General features: G+C 41.8%; 1 protein-coding gene across 1 annotated transcript in view; it reads right to left on the bottom strand.

Annotated features, from left to right (window-relative positions):
• Positions 1 to 15,302: 15,302 nt before the first annotated feature.
• ALDH9A1 (aldehyde dehydrogenase 9 family member A1) overlaps positions 15,303 to 17,335 on the bottom strand; it is a 28,574-nt gene continuing 26,541 nt past the window's right edge. Inside the window, exon 11 of the mRNA XM_032632787.1 lies at positions 15,303 to 16,057. Within this exon, the coding sequence (XP_032488678.1) occupies positions 15,963 to 16,057 (95 nt within the window). The 3' untranslated portion in view covers positions 15,303 to 15,962. The remainder of the gene's footprint in view (positions 16,058 to 17,335) is intronic.

Genomic DNA, 17,335 nt, shown 5'->3' on the forward strand with positions numbered 1-17,335 from the left:
TAAGGTTCTTTTTTTAAAATTGAAGTATAGTTGATTTACAATGCTGTGTTAGTTTCTGGTATACAGCAAAGTAATTCAGTTTCATATATATATATATTCTTTTCAGATTCTTTTCCATTATAGTTTATTACAAGACACTGAATACAGTTCCCTGTGCTATACAGTAGGTCCTTTTTGCTTATCTATTTTACATATAGTTTGTATCTGCTAAGCCCAAATTCCTAACTTATCCCTCCCCCATCCCCTTTCCCCTTTGGTAACCGTAAGTTTGTTTTGTATGTCTGTGAGTGTATTTGTTTTATAAATAAGTTCATATGTATCATTTTTTAGATTCCACATATAAGTGATATTATTTGATATGTCTTTGTCTGACTTATTTCACTTAGTATGATAATCTCTAGATCCATCCATGTTGCTGCAAATGGCATTATTTCATTTTTTTCATACCTGAGTAATATTCCATTATACACACACACACACACACACACACACACACACACACACACACACACACCACATCTTCTTTATCCATTCATCTGTCAATGGACATTTAGATCGCTTCCATGTCTTGGCTATTGTAAATAGTGCTTCTACGAGCATTGGGGTGCATGTATCTTTTCGAAGTATGGTTTTCTCCAAATATATGCCCAGGAGGGGGACTGCTGGATCACATGGCAACTCTATTTTTAGTTGTTTAAGGAGCCTCCATACTGTTCTCCATAGTGGCTGTACCAATTTACGTTCCCACCAACAGTGTCGGAGGGTTCCCATTTCTTCACACCCTCTCCAGCATTTATTATTTGTAGACTTTTCGATGATGGCCATTCTGACCAGTGTGAGGTGATACCTCACTGTAATTTTGATTTGCATTTTTCTAATCCATTGCTAATTAGCAGTGTTGAGCTTTTTTTTATGTCTGTTAGCCATCTGTATGTCTTCTTTGGAGAAATGCCTGTTTATGTCTTCTGCCCATTTTCTGATTGGGTTTTGTTTTTCTGGTTATTGAGCTGTATGAGCTGTTTGTATATTTTGGAAATTAAGCCCTTGTGGGTTGCACCGTTTGCAAATATTTTCTCCCTGTCTATAGGTTGTCTTGTCACTTTATGGTTTCCTTTGCTGTGCAAAAGCTGATAAGTTTGATTAGGTCCCATTTGTTTATTTTGCTTTTATTTCTATTGCCTTGGCAGACTGACCTAAGAAAACATTGCTATGATTTATATCAGAGAATGTTTTGCCTATGTTCTCTTCTAGGAGTTTTATGGTGTAATGTCTTATATTTAAGTCTTTAAGCCCTTTTGAGTTTATTTTTGTGTATGGTGTGAGGGAGTGTTCTAACTTCATTGATTTACATGCAGCTTTCCAACTTTCCCAACACCATTTGCTGAAGAGACTGTCTTTTCTCCACTGTATATTCTTGCCTCCTTTGTCAAAGATTAATTGACTGTGGGTGTGTGGGTTTATTTCTGGTCTCTCTGTTCTGTCCCATTGATCCATGTTTGTTTTTGTGCCAATACCATGCTGTTCTGATTACTGTAGCTTTGTAGTATTGTCTGAAGTCTGAGAGGGTCATGCCTCCAGCTTTGTTCTTTTTCCTCAGGATTGCTTTGGCAATCTGGGTCTTTCATGGTTCCATATAAATTTTAGGATAATTTGTTCTAGTTCTGTGAAAAATATCATGGGTAATTTGATAGGGATCACATTAAATCTGTAGATTGCTTTGGGTAGTGTAGCCACTTTAACAATACAAATTCTTCCAATCCAAGAGCATGGGATAACTTTCCATTTCTTTGAATCATCTTCAGTTTCCTTTATCAAGGTTTTATAGTTCTCAGATATAAATCTTTCACCTCCTTGGTCAGGTTTATTCCTATGTATTTTTAAAATGTGATTTTAAAAGGGACTTTTTTCTTACTTTCCTTTTCTGATATTTCACTGTTAGCATAAAGAAATGCAACCAATTTCTGTATGTTAATCTTGTATCCTGCTACCTTGCTGAATTCGTTTTATCAGTTCTAGTAGTTTTTATTTGGCATCTTTAGGATTTTCTAAATATAGTATCATGTTATCTGCATGTAATGACAACTTTACCTCTTCCCTTCCAATTTGGATACCTTTTATATCATTTTCTTTTCTGATTGCTGTGGCAAGGATTTCCAGTACTATGTTGAACAGAAGTGGGCATCCTTCTCTTGTTCCAGATTTTAGCAGGAAGGCTTTCAGCTTTTCACCACTGAGTATTATGTTGACTGTTAATTGTGTTGAGATATGTTCCCTCTATACCCACTTTGGTAAGAGTTTTTATCATGAATGGATGTTGAATTTCATCAATTGCTTTTTCTGTGTCTATTGAAATGATCATGTGGTTTTTGTCTTTTCTTTTGTTGATGTGGTGTATCACATCAATTGACTTGTGTATTTTTTAAAATCAAATCGTATTGGGAGAAGTAATTTATTTTATGGAAAAGTTTTAAGGCTTATCCCATTGAAACAAAGGAAAAGTTGAACTAAAGTAAACTTTACAATAGATTATATTGCATGAGCTCCAACAGGTAATGGGAAATATATGTACATATTAGATTACATATACTTTGAATAAACAAAGAAGTATTACTATGATGTTAATATTTTCATGTGACCAACACTGAAGGATAAATTATGCTTGTAACTGGACTATAAATTAACAGTTCACCTGATTTCTCTATGCCAATAGTAAAGACTTCTGACTTTTGATTAGATAGCTATAAGCTGCATACTTTTTCCAAGTAAACTAAGCAGTTTTGTTTTGTTTTGATTTGCATATGTTGAGCCATCCTTGTGACCCTGGGGTCATGGTGTATGATCATTTTTATGTTTTGTAGGATTTGGTTTTCTAATATTTTTGTTGAGAATTTTTGCATCTGTACTCATCAGAGATATTGGCCTGTAGTTTTCTTTTTTGTTAGTGTCCTTGGTTTTGGTATCAGGGTGATGATGGCTTTATAGAATGACTTTGGGAGTGTTCCCTCCTCTTCAGTCGTTTGGAAGAGTTTGAGAAGGATTGGTATAAGTTCTTCTTTGTATGTTTGGTAGAATTTTCCAGTGAAGCCATCCGGTCCTGGACTTTTCTTTGCAGGGAGTTTTTTAAATTGCAGATTAGTGATTGGTCTGTGCAAATTATCTACTCCTTCTTGATTCAGTTTTGGTGGGCTGTATGTTTCTAGAAACTTGTCCATTTCTTCTAGCTTGTTCAATTTGTTGACATATAATTGTTCATAGTATTCTCTTATGGTTTTTAATATTTCTGTGGTATCAGTTGTTATTTCTCTTCTTTCATTTATTTTATTTGGATCCTATTTCTTTTCATCTTGGTGAGCCTGGCCAGAGGTTTATCAATTTTATTTTTTCAAAAAACATGCTCTTGGGACTTCCCTGGTGATGCAGTGGTTAAGACTCTGCCTGCCAATGGTCCGGGAAGATCCCACATGCCGCGGAGCAACTAAGCCCGTGTGCCACAACTACTGAGCCTGCACTCTAGAGCCCCCACACCACAACTACTGAAGCCTGTGCACCCTAGAGCCCACATGCTGCAACTACTGAGCCCATGCTCCACAACAAGGGGTACCACTGCAATGAGAAGCCTGTGCACTGCAACGAAGAGTAGCCCCTGCTCACAACTAGAGAAAGTCTGTGCGCAGCAATGAAGACCCAACTCAGCCAAAAAAAAAGCAACATGCTCTTGATTTGATTTTTTTCTATTGTTTTTTACTCTCTATTTTATTTATTTACTCTTTGATCTTTATTATTTCCTTCATTCTGCTGACTTTAGATTTTGTTTGTTCCTTTTCTAATTCTTTTAGGTGGTAGGTTAGGTTGTTTGAGATTTTTCTGTTTTTTGATTAAGGCCTGTATTGCTATGAACTTCCCTCTTAGGACTGCTTTTGCTGCATCCCATCGATTTTGTTTAGTTGTGTTTTCATTGTCAGTTGTCTCAAGGTATTTTTTAAATTTCTTCTTTGATTTCATTGTTGACCCATTGGGTTTTTTTAGTAGCGTGTTTAGTCTCCATGTAATCATTTTTTTTCCTTGTTTCTCTTTCTGTGGGTTTTTTTTTTTTTTTTTTTTGGTCTGTGTTGGGTCTTCACTGCTGCACAGGCTTTCTCTAGTTGCAGCAAATGGGGGCTACTCTTTCTTGTGGTGTGCGGGCTTCTCATTGTGGTGGCTCCTGTTGTTGCGGAGCATGGGCTCTAGGCGTGCAGGCTTCAGTAGTTGCAGCATACAGGGTCAGTAGTTGTGAATCGCGGGCTTAGCTGCTCCGTGGCATGTGGGATCTTCCCAGACCAGGGATCGAACCTGGGTCCCCTGCATTGGCAGGTGGATTCTTAACCACTGCGCCACCAGGGAAGTCCCTGTGGTTGATTTTTAGTTTCATGCTGTTGTCAGAAAAGATGACTGAAATCATTTCTACCCTCTTAAATTTGTTGAGGTTTGTTTTGTGTATTAGTATGTGGTCTATCCTAGAGAATGTTCCATGTGTGCTTGAAAAGAATGTGTATTCTGTTTTTTTTTTTTTTGGATGTAATGTCCTGAAAATATCAATTAAGTCTAACTGTTCTATTGTGTCATTTAGGATCTCTTTTGCCTTATTGATTTTCTGTCTGGAAGATCTGTCCCTTGATGTCAGTGGGGTGTTAACGTCTCCTACTATTATTGTATTCCCATCAATTTCTCCCTTTATGTCTGTTAGTATTTGTTTTATGTATTTAGGTGCTCCTATATTGGGAGCATATATGTTAAGAAGTATAATATCCTCTTCTTTTATTGATCCTTTTATCATTATATAGTGTCCTTTTTTATCTTTCTTTATAGTCTTGTTTTAAAGTCTATTTTTTTCTGATATGGATCTTGCTACCCTCGCTCTCCTGTTATTCCCATTTGCAAGAAATCTTTTTCCATCCCCTCACTTTCAATCTGTGTGTCCTTCGTCCTAAAGTGGATCTCTTATAGGCAACATATTGTAGGCTCTTGTTTTATTATCCAATCTGCCACTCTATGTCTTTTAATCAGAGCATTTAGTCCATTAACATTTAAGGTAATTAATAGATATGTATTTTTTTTTGCCATTTTAAACCTTGTTTCCCAGTTGATTTTGTATTTCTTCTTTGTTCCTTTCTTTTTGTTTTTCATTTTGTGGTTTGATGGTTATTTTTATATTATGCTTGAGTTCTCTTCTTTTTGGTTTTTGTGAATCTATTGTATGTTTTTGTTTGTGGTTACCCTGGTTTTCAAGTATGTTAACCCATTACTATATCTATTTGCTTTAGATTGGTAGTCATATAAGCTCAAACACATTCTAAGAAAAAATCTGTATTTTTCTTACTCCCATCCCCCACATTTTATGATTCTGATATCCTCTTTTACATCTTCATGCTTATCCTTTTGCTGTTCATTGTAGTTATAATCACTTCCACAAAAATTATTTTGATTTTTTTAAAATCTATATACTGGCTTATTTTAGTGTTTTACTTTCCTATTGTGATTTTCTCTTTCCTTTATAGATTCTTGCTTCTTTTCTATTTAGAGAAGATTCTCAATCTTTCTTTCAGGATAGATTTAGTCTTGCTGTACTTTTAAATTTTTGCATGTCTGAGAAATTCTTTCTCTCTCCTTGTATGATCAGGCCACCCAAGACGGTTGTTCTCCTGCTCTCTGTACATCCCCTGCTCAACCAGTGCCTGCTTCACCTATACCCTACTCACATGACTGACCTTCCTACACATACTTGCCCCCACCTCAGCTAGTTCTTCCTACATATTTGCCCCTAGCTAATGACTGTTCTAACCTTTAGATCAGAATATCTCCACCATGACTGATAGCTTATCAAAGGGGCAGTGACGGGGTGTTCCCCTCTGCTAGTTTCCCTGGTAACCAATGAGCCAACCTGACCTCAATTCTCCCTATAACTGGTAACCTTGCCCTCACCCCAGGAACAAAGATTGCCACCATGTCCTTCCCATCTGCCACACACAGTGGGGTGTTGCTCCAGGACCTTGCTTCAGTCATGTAAGATTCCCCCATCCGTTAAACCATTAATGTCTCTGTCACTGACTCGGGGCTCTTTCTTTGGTCTCAAGGATGGACAAGTACAGAGCTTGTAGGCCTGCAGGGTGCAGCCCAACAATTGACAAAGCCAGCAAGGAGACCCAGGAAACTCCTGTGGGCACAGAGATATCAGGAAATAAGGACAGGGAATGGAAAGTTGCAGGGACTGTCCACTAACACATGGGGTACAAAAATTGTGGGAGAAATCCCAGTGTGGCCGTCCACTACACATGGGGCCCATAAGTTGCAGGGGAAATCCTGGGGTGGCTATCCACTAGTATGTGGGGCCCTGTGGTGGCTGTCCTTGATGAATGAGGGCTGCCAAGAGAGTATGGAGAACAATGGCCTAATGGCTCTGCTACTGTATTAAAATGAGCCTTTTGTAATTGGTTTGGCTTTAATCTTGGGTGTGTGCATGAGTGCCCCAGTATATGAGTCCAAATCATGTTGTCTCTCCTTGGTTTTGACCCTTGTTAGGGGGTCCTGGTAACTTGAGTGCTGATGCATGTTCCTCTGAAAGTGATGGATATGAATGTGAGTGAATGATATGTACTATTGTCTATCACTATTATTTGTTTAAACTGAATTAGCTATTCAGAAATTGAAAAAATTCCATGAAAATGTCCAAGATGGGACTCTTGACATTCTAAAACTGGTTTCTGCATATGCCATTAGAGGAAATTAGCTTTCTAGAAGGAAATGGTATTTCTCTTCCTGTGCCTTTGAGATGTAAATAATCTACCTGAGAGTGAAGGGGGAAAAAGAGACCCTCTTAAATTCTAGGAAAACTGTGAGGTCTCTGTGTCTATATAGATATATGTATGTCTATGTGTACCTTATAAATATGATGTGTCTCTGTCTCCAAATGGCATGGCGAAGATTGGTTTGTGGATGAGCTCTGTTTAATTGGCTTAAAAGAAATTAAGCACTTACATAAATTCTCTGAAAGATAAAAGAAACTGTCCAGAATGAATTTCAGGTTCACATGATCTGGGAAATATTCAGTACTGAACTGATATCTGCTATTGAAACTACTTAAGCTTGTTGGTTTGATTAATATAGATATGTCTTTAGAGTCATCGGTGTTAAGTATAATACTTCTGTTGTACCTAGGTTTACAAGAGGTAAAATAAGACCTTAATATATCTGTTGCAAATCTGTCAGCAAGGAAAATAACTTGAGGACTTCCCTGGTGGCGCAGTGGTTAAGAATTCGCCTGCCAATGCAGGAGACACAGGATCGAGCCCTGGTCCGGGAAGATCCCACGTGCTGCTGTGGAGCAACTAAGCCAGTGTGCCACAACTCCTGAGCCTGCCCTCTGGAGCCCACATGCCACAACTGCTGAAGCCCGTGCACCTAGAGCCCATCTCTACAACAAGAGAAGCCACCACAATGAGAAGCCCATGCACCACAACGAAGAGTAGCCTTCGCTCACCACAACTAGAGAAAGCCTGCACACAGCAGCGAAGACCCAACGCAGCCAAAAATTAATTAATTAAAAAAATAAAAGAACTTGATATAATGAAACTTTAAGGAAATGTAAATGAGATAAGAGGTTTGGGACAAACTCTAGGAATTACTATGTTTTGGGAATGTCTATCTAAAATAGTCTCTCCAGATTTTGACAACTTGAAACTAAATGAAGAGAATTCATTGACTGTCTGGGTCATTTCAAATAGGATAAAATATTGGAACATTAATTGCCAGGTAGGTCTAAGTTTACCTACCTTTGCCTTCTTAGGAGAGGAAGACTAAAGCGTAAGTTTTCCAATCAGGAAATGCTGGTATAAAAAAAGTTCACAATTACTTACTCCTTGGTTTTTGCCAGAGATTAAGGTTTTTAAGGGTTAAGATTATAATGTCATAATTCTAGTTATTATAACCAAGTTTCTTTATTGATTACATTGTAATCAGGTGTTTAACTATACCTTTTTAAGTCTTCTGTCATTTATAGACAATTATTGTTGTACTCTGATGCTCTTGCAAAAAGTGCTCCATCTTCAAGAAGATTCATAGGAAGGACTTTTTGACAAGCACAGGTCTCATAAGTTTCAGCTCATCGTGCTGAACTGGGTAAGAAATCAAACAATGCTAATGGAAAACCTGATGATTTCATAAAAAGTTAAAAGGATTCGTTACTGAGTGAACTGGTGTATATGGTTATAATTTTTATGGTTTTTGTCTGGAGTATTACTGGTTTTGATCTATGTTTTTCAGATATAGGGAAGCCCTTCCCTTCAAGTTAGTTACGACTTCCAGCAATTTGTTAAACTATACCTATGGGTAGAATTGAAACATTTTTCTTTTCTCTCTACCTGGTCCCTCCAGAAATTGAAGACTCTTGGGTTCCAAGCAGGTGAATGGGAAAGACTGTCTCCTGGCATGTGCAGGAATCTCAATATTTGGGGGACTTCTACAAGAGAGGACTCCACCGAGGCAGAGTTGATGGCAGGCCTTGGTATGGCTTTCCTGGCCTTGAAAGGCCTTTTGGGAACTCAGTCTGAGACTTCTGAGGAATTCCACAACAGCCAGTTTGGAGGAGCCTAGGTGGCCACTGTAGGTGTGATTTTGGACATATTCCTGTATTACTGAAAACTTGTTTTCTGAACTATATTACAGACCTGGACAAAAACGACAGGCAGGTGTGGTTGATATTATCTCAGAATACGGATACGGCTTGTATTTTGCTTAATGGTCATGATCTTCCCTGTGCTGTGCCTGTTAGGTGTCTTACATTTTGTCCCTAGCCTGAGTGGAGGAAATCTATTTGAGGACTGAGCAGCAACAATAACCTCACTGAAAAAAGAGTCTAATTGCTGGGTTAATGGCAACAGCAAGATGCCGTTGTTGTCTCCCTCTGGATTTCCGTGAAAAATCGACCTGGCTAATGTGACCATGTGGAGACGACTGACAGTGGCGGGGTGGGGGAGGGGCGGGGGAAGACCCTTACCATCTTCCTATCCCACATGCCAGTACGTCAGATGGACCCTGTCGGTAAACACTACCATGTAACACATCATACACTTTGACTGCCCATGAGCCCCCCACCCAGGCTATGCTGTGTGGAGTGGAATAGGCTGGCTTCTGGACACACAAGTCCAACTAGTGTGATTAACTGTTTTTTTTGTTGGGAAAGACCTAATGCGTCCACCCCTAACAAAACATGGGGTAACTGCTAACTCCACCAGAATGTATTTTTTAGAGCCAAGGCCTTCTCCTCCCCATGGGGGTTGCTCGGGATTTGTGAAAAACAGGGTTGGCCTTACCTTCTTTATAACCAGACAGGGCACTGCTGCTATTGACTCCCTCTCCATTACCCCAGTAAGTGCTTGGCTCCAAAATTTGCCCATATTCTGGCAAATGACTGTTCTTAGCCTACTAGGTATCTTACTCTTGATGCTCTTTGGCTGCTGCCATCTGTATTTGTGGCATCTGGCTGCAGTGCCCCCCTACATACCTGACCCCAGGGATATCACAGAAGAAGGGCAGACCAAGATTGTGAGGGTCGTGCAGCGTTATGTAGGGGTGGAGTGTATGATCAGGCCACCAAGATGGCTGCTCTCTGTACATCCCCTGCTCAACCAGTGCCTGCTTCACCTACACCCTACTCACATGACTGACCTTCCTACATACTTGCCCCCAAACCAGCTAGTGATTGTTCTAATCTTCAGATCAGAATATCTCCACCATGATAACTTATTAATGGGGTGGTGAAGAGCATGCCCCTCTGCTAGTTTCCCTGGTAACTGATAAGCCATCCTGACCTCAATTCCCCCTATAACTGGTAACCTCGCCCTCGCCCCAGGAACAAAGACTGCTGCCATGTCCTACCCACTGTCTGCCACACATGGTGGGGTGTCGTTCCAGGGTCTTGCTTCAGACATGAAAGATCCACCACCCATTAAACCACTGAGGTCTCTATCACTGACTCCAGGATCTTTCTTTGGTCTCAAGGATGGGCAAGTACAAGGCTTGTAGGCCTGCAGGGTGCAGCCCAACACTCCTTCTATTGTAAATGATACTCTCCCTGGGTAGAGCATCCTAGGTTGCAGATATTTCCCTTTCAGGACTTTGAATGTATCTTGCCACTCCCTCTGGCCTGCAACGTTTCTGTAGAGAAACCAGCTGATAGCCTTATGGAGGTTCCCTCTGTTTTTCTCTCGCTGCCTTCAGGATGCCTGCTTTAACTTTTCCCATTTTAATTATTAGATGTCTTGGTGTAGGTCAGTTTGGGTTCATCTTGTTTGGGACCTTCTGTGCTTCCTGTACCTGGATATCTGTTTCCTTCTTTAGGTTTAGGAAGTTTTCCAACAAAATTTCTTCAAGTACATTTTTGATCCCCTTTTTCTCCTTCTGGGATCCCTATTATGTGTAGATCGGCTCACTTTATATTATCCCATAGGTTTCATATATTGCTTTCATTTTTTTCGTTAGTCTGTCTGCTGTTCTGACTGGGTGATTTCAATTATTTTATCTTCCAGATCACTTATTCATTCTTCTGCATCATTTAGTTTGCCCATGGCCAGGACCGTCTGTGTAGGTCTGTTTTCTGCCTACCACAGTGCAGCTACTGCACTGCCCTCCGAGCCTCTGAAGCTCCCTTTCTGTCCCAGCTGATCTCCCAGCCACTGAAGGGGCTTCCCAGAGTGAGGGAACTTTTCCTCTTTCACAGCTCCCTCTCAGGGGAGGTGCTGTCCTAATTACTTTTTTTTTTTTTTTTTTTTACTTTGGGACAGGTGCTGTCCTAATTACTTTTTTTTTCCTTTTGTCCTACCCGGTGATCTTTCTTACAGCTTTGGTTGTATGAGATCTTATGCCAGAGTTCAGCAGGTATTCTGTGAGAACTGTTCCACATGTAGATGTATTTTTGATGTATTTGTGGGAGGAGGTGAGTTCCACGTCCTTCTATCCCGCCATCTTGACCTCCACCTGTCCTTACTGTATAAGGTTCTTGAGGATCAAACCTAGCGCGGTGCTCCCGTGGCCAAGGGCCAGCTCAGTTTCCAGCACAAGGTGTGGTAGGAAGCAGGAGAGCCACCTGCTGGTGAAACTTCATCCATCAAAAGTCAGCAACCAGGTTATCTTCTTATGTTCCAAGGACACCCCCAGAGTTTGCCCCACTTTCCTTTCATCCCTATATCACTTGCCTCCAAAGATGCTCTCCTAACTCAGTCAAAAACAGCTCTCTCAGTTCCCTCTCTTAAGCAGCACTGTCCAATAGAACTTTCTGACATGATGGAAGTATTATTCAACTGCACTGTCCACTATAGTTACCACAACCCATGTGTGGCATCGAGTACTTGAAATGTGACGAGGGCAGCTAAAAACCTGAGTTTTTATTTAGTTTTAATCGTATTTAAATAGCTAAATGTGGCTAGTGGCGACTGTACTTGGATAGCACAGCAGTAAAGCAGTGGTTCTCAACCTTGTCTGTCCCCTAAATTCACCCCAGCAGGGACCTTTTAAGAATCCAGATGAGCAGACCACACCCCGAATCAATTAAATTAGAATCTCGGTATTTTTTAAGCTCTTTCTGGGTATTTCGATCATGTTGCTCTAAAACCAGCGTTTGGCAAACTATCCTGCGTAAGAACTTCCTGGGGGTCTTGTTAAAATGCAGATTCTGATTCAGAGGCCTGAGGTGAGACCTGAGATTCCACAGGTCAAACAAGCACAGGCTGCTGCCCCTGGGCCACACTGAGTACCAAGGCTCTACCCCAGCCCTTCGAATCCTTTCACTCACGCAAACATTAGGTACTTTCTGAGCCCAGTGCCATGACAGTTCTGGCTTTTAGAGTTTCCATTCTAATCGGAGAAATAATAAGCTTGTAATCTCAAACAGTGATAAATGCTTTGAAGTAAATGAAACAGTGTAGTGGGATAAGGATGTGTGCGGCCAACTGCAGATTTAAGGAGGTGAATGTTTAGTTTTTGGCTTTCAGGAGCCTACAGGTGAAGATCTAGAAAAACATGCTCTCTGGGGAAGAGGGACAGTGAGTGTGAGGCTCCTGAGGCAAGAAAAGGCCTGGCAGAGTAACGCACAGGTGACCGGGGAGAGTGACAGAGGGGGGAATCAGAGAAGGGCAGTGGTGGTCACGGTGAGGAGTTTGGACTGTGTTCTAACTGAACTAAAAGCCGCAGTAGGGCCTTAAGCAAGAGCATGAGGAATGCTGATTTACTCTGAAGAGATTTGCTCACTGCTGATCTGACTTTCTGATAGTTTTTCACAGCATCATTTAACTGCTAAGACTTGGTCTCCTCTTTCCCCTTTGCTGATTTTTTCCCCCTCATGCTGTAAAAAGAAATACAAAGATAGGTCTCTAGGTATAAGAAAAACCAAGGAATCATTTTTACTTCCGAGGAAAGCCAAACTCAGAACTACGCATTTCAGAGAAGCTAGGGTGGAGACTCTGCCATTGGAAGAAGCAGGCAAGGAACTCAGGGTTGCCCCCCTTCTCCGGAAGCTCCTGGTGGATGACTTCCGTGGATGGTGTCAGTAAACTGTAGCCCACCTTCCTTCTGCCAGATTCTTGCCTTAGGCAGCAAGAGGATTGAAGGTATAAGAAATAAAGAGCAGCAGGAGGAAAGAAGGGACCCAGTGGCCACCTTTTGTCTGAAAAAAAACCTGCCGAAGTGAGAGACTGCCTCTGTTTGGAGTCACAGAAAAGCCAAGCCAGAGATCAGGACTCTGAGCTATTGCAAAGGAGTAAGCCAACATGGGTCTTGGTTTTCTTATTTCTCTCATTAATACAATTCCAAAACCATTTCTATCAGTAGCAGTTAAAGGACGCTGTAGCACAGGAAGCTGTCAACCAAATAAATCTTAAAATGCATATAAAAGGACATGAGTTGAATAAATTTACATGTGGCCTCATGAGGATACAGGGTTAGTTGGCAGTTATTACCTTTAAGAAAATCCTAGGAAAGACAGGCACCCAAATGTTAACAGTAGTTACCTCTAGGAGATAATATTAGATGGGAGAAGGAAAAAGAAGGGTACCTTCTGCTTAACTTTCAAAAGTTAATCAAAATACTAGTAGAGGTACTTCCTGGGTGGTACAGTGGGTAAGACTCCATGCTCCCAATGCAGGGGGCGTGGGTTCGATCCCTGGTCAGGGATCTAGATCCCGCATGCCACAACTAAGAGCCTACATGCCACAACTAAGACTTTGCACGCCACAACTAAAGATCCTGCACACCGCAACGAAGATCCTGTGTGCCGCAACTAAAGACCTGGTGGAGCCAAATAAATAAATATTAAAAAAAAAATACTAGTAGAGAAAAAGGAGACTCCAGGAGCATTTAACTAGATGATACAGCTTCTTCCACATCAAAGGAAGGCCTGGCCTCTTGGTTAAATCATGTTTCCTTAAGTGCATTTTGTACATATTATTACTCTCCTAAGATGCTTCATTAACAAACAAGAATCTTTGTTCAGGTAAATTTGTGAAGTACGATAGCTGATGACATCCTGGAACACACTTTGGACCACGCTGGGTGCGGTAGGCTGCATAATGCCCCCCACCAGCTATGTCACATCTTAAGTTTCAGGCCCTGTGAATATTTTATGGCAAAAGGACACTTTGCAGACATGATTATGTTAAGGATCTTGAGATAAGAGATTATTATGGACCATCTGGTGGGCCCTCAATGCTATCATAAGTGTCCATATAAGAGGGAAGCAGAGGGGGATCTGACCACACAGAGAAAGAAGGCAATGGAAGCAGAGACTTGATGCTAAGCTGCTGCTACTAAACAAAGAGGAGGGGCCATGAGCCACAGAATGCAGCTCTAGAGACTGGAAAAGGAGGGGAAAGATTCTCTCCTAGAGCCTACAGAGGGAGCATGCCCTGCCAACACCCTGGTTTTTGCCCAGTGAAACCATTTTGGACTTCTGACCTCCAGAACTACAAGATAATAAATGTGTTGTTTTAAAGTCCCCACATTTGTGATAATTTGTTACAGCAGTCATACGGAATGAATACAATGAGTTAAGGTCTAGGAATCGGGGACGGAGAGCAGGAAGCGTAAGAGTTAAAGTCCCACATAGCTGGACTGGAACTCTACTCTTCAACTTACTGACTTGGCTGTGGTCCAGGCTTCTCCAATTCTCAGCTTCTTCACCTGAAAATTGGGGCTAACGACCTCCTCATGTTTAGTGTGAGTATTCAATGAGAAGGGAAGTAGCAGATGGATCGCAGGGAGTATTCAAATGTTGGTTCCCTTTCCCTGGCTGTTTTCTCTTCAGAGGAACTGCCAGAAACTTGTCTTCTCCCAGGTGGCTCCTACTGTGGAAGTCACACAAGGACCCAGGGTGACCCCCGAAGACCCAGGGTAAGATCATTGTTGGCCTTGCTCGGTATCACGTATGTGCCCGCTGTGCGAATATCCATCGAGAGAGGCTGATTCAATTGTTCTCATCCTCTAACTACAGTTTCTGCCCATCATAATAGATAATCAGATGCAGGCCCAGTAACAAGAACCATCCCTTACCTCTTAGCTACTGTGATTATTAATTTTACATGTCAACCTGACTGGGCGATGGGATGCCTAGGTATGTCTATGAGGGTGTTTCCAGAAGAGATCAGCATTTGAACTGGTGAACTGAGTAACGCAGACGGCCCTCCCCATGTGGTGGGAATCATCCAATCCATTCAGGGCCCAAATAGAACAAAAAGGCAGAAGAAGGGCAAACTCACTCTCTCTGCTTGAGCTGAGACATCCATCTTCTGCCCTCAGACAGCAGCACTCCTGGTTTTACACCACCAGCTTTCCTGGATCTCCAGCTTATGGAGAGCAGACTGTGGGCCTTCGCAGCCGCCATAATCACGTAAGCCAATTCCTATAAGAAATCTTCTCTTATACGTATCTGTTCTATTCTATTGGTTCTGTTTCTCTGGAGAACCCTAATACCACTATTAAATCTAAATTATTCCCCTGAAGGGAAGATAAGAGGGCAAGATGAGGATCACTGCAACAGTCTGAGAAGTCACCATGATCTGACAGCCCTTTAAGGACAGGCCCAGTTTATCTGGTCTGGGAAGAACATGGAGCCCAGAAGTCTGAATGGGCCACTGAAAGTTCATTACAGCAACAGAAGCCTGCCCACATGTACTCACTGCAAAGAAGGTCAAATCCTCTGCCTTAAACGTTTAACTTTAGCCCTATCCTGTGTCCTCCTATAACCCTGAGATGTGTATAGCTTCAAAACATGACACTGAAAGGACTGACGGTATGATTTATTTAGTTCCAGTATACTGCAGTGGATTACAAATAATCTGTACGTTTAAAAGGAAACTCTTCTGTCATAAGAGAGCAAGCTGTAACTCAAGGACTGGAGCCGGTTTCCTCCATCCCCACAGCGCTGGCTCTGGCCAGTCAGCATTCACACCAAACAGACCCGTCTATTAATAAGCCAAGCCCTCTCTCCCGACTGCCAGCCTTCTGAATGGAATGACAAGGGGCCATCTCTTTAAAAACGTCAAGGAGCAGAAATCTCTGCTGATTCCCCCAGGAACCTCTATAAAGGCACGGGTTCTTTAAAGCAAGCTAGAGAATGAACCTGTCAGTGGGTCGGCTCTGTGGAAGAACAATCCTGGTCCCTCCCCCTGTTTTCCAGTAGTGGCTAGTGGCTCTCAAAAGATTTCCCAGAAATTTGCTTTAAGGAAAATCACAGCTTTCTCGATTAGCATCTAAAAGGCACTTACGCACATTTTCACTTAGGAAATTGATTGAGAGATGAAGAGTAACACTGAACCATTCTCTTATCCTGAATGGCCAACATTCTAGATCTAAACTGGTAGGTGGCTGCACCGCCGCGGTCAAGAGAGCCGCTTCTCATTATTCCCAGGCCCGGCCGTGTTCACTGGCTTCTCTGTACGTTTTCAAAAAGCAGACTCCACGTCACCCATCTCCACGCACACAGTCTTTAGTTGTGAATAATATTCAATTGTCACACGGCCATTCTCTCTGCCAAACCCTGAAAGGAAGAGAAGGGGTGAGGGTGAGCCATTGCGGTAATCCAGCCACAGTGACCTGCAGAAACAGGCACGGCTCCCAGGGCTGGAGAAGAGTGCAGAGCCAAGAAGTTCTGGGATCAAGTCCTCAACTGCATGTATTAACTGTGGAGCTAGACATGGGAAAAGTGACACACTAGCCTTCGGGGACGGGGAAATATTTAGGTTTCATTTCTTACCAGTACGACTCTTAACTTCTAGTATCTACTCTTCTAGACTAAGGTCTAAAAATGTTCAGACTTTCTTATCAAGCATTAGAGCATTCTCTACAATTATCAATCAACCTGATGCCTTTGAAAGTCAGTGCTAACTTAGAACTTAACTCTACATAATAGGCTTATTAACCTTCTCTTATACTAAATCTGTAAGAGCACCTACTATTTATACTCTGTCCACTCACGTGGGGAGTGGACCCTTTAGGCTCTCAGGTTACTCAAAGCCAAGACACTGCCCAATCAATAGTAGATGAGGTTACAGGACAGCCTTCCTTGTGTCCCCTACCCCAGACTGAGGCAGGCTCTGCATCCTAAGAGCAAGGCCCAGTCTCCAAAAATGCACATCTCCAGGGGGCATCATTCCAAATGCGACATACACAATGGCCCTGCTAAGGCCTCACTCTGCCTTTTGTTCCTTTCCAAATCCTCTCAGCATGGAGCCCACTGGGCATGTTAGGCCAGCTTTCTGTCCCTCTCATCTCATATAGGCATATCCATGGGCACTGATCTAAAGATTCAGGTTTAGGGAAGGGAAAGCTGGCCTCAGAGGCCCCACTGAGGCCAAAGCTGCAGATTCCAAACAAACTGAGGGTTATGAATTAATAAAACAGAGCCTTGGTTCCTACCCTGCCTTTAGGTCTGTGTTACAGCTCCTCCAGGTACCCCATAGGGACAAGGATGACTAGTGAAGTATGACTACAGAATGCCAGAATGATACCAAATGCAATACCAAATAAAACTGTCAAATTAACACCCACCATCTCATCATCATTCATCCGTGTTTATGTGTTTGCCAACACGGTGATGGCCATAAATATCTGCCAGGAGAGTAGGGGTCGGACTCTTAGAATGGTGCACCTACAAAGTCCAAACCAATTTTCATACAGAATTGGTGAAATTAGCAACAAACTCCAAAGAAAGAACCTCAAGGTAATGGCTATGTTCCTGATGCCTCAAATCTCCTAACAGACTAGATTTACAAACTTGCCATGGTTAGAACGCCTAGGGGTGGTTTTACACTTAATG

This window comes from Phocoena sinus, chromosome 1, assembly GCF_008692025.1.
Source record: "Phocoena sinus isolate mPhoSin1 chromosome 1, mPhoSin1.pri, whole genome shotgun sequence".
Classification (NCBI taxonomy): domain Eukaryota; kingdom Metazoa; phylum Chordata; class Mammalia; order Artiodactyla; family Phocoenidae; genus Phocoena; species Phocoena sinus.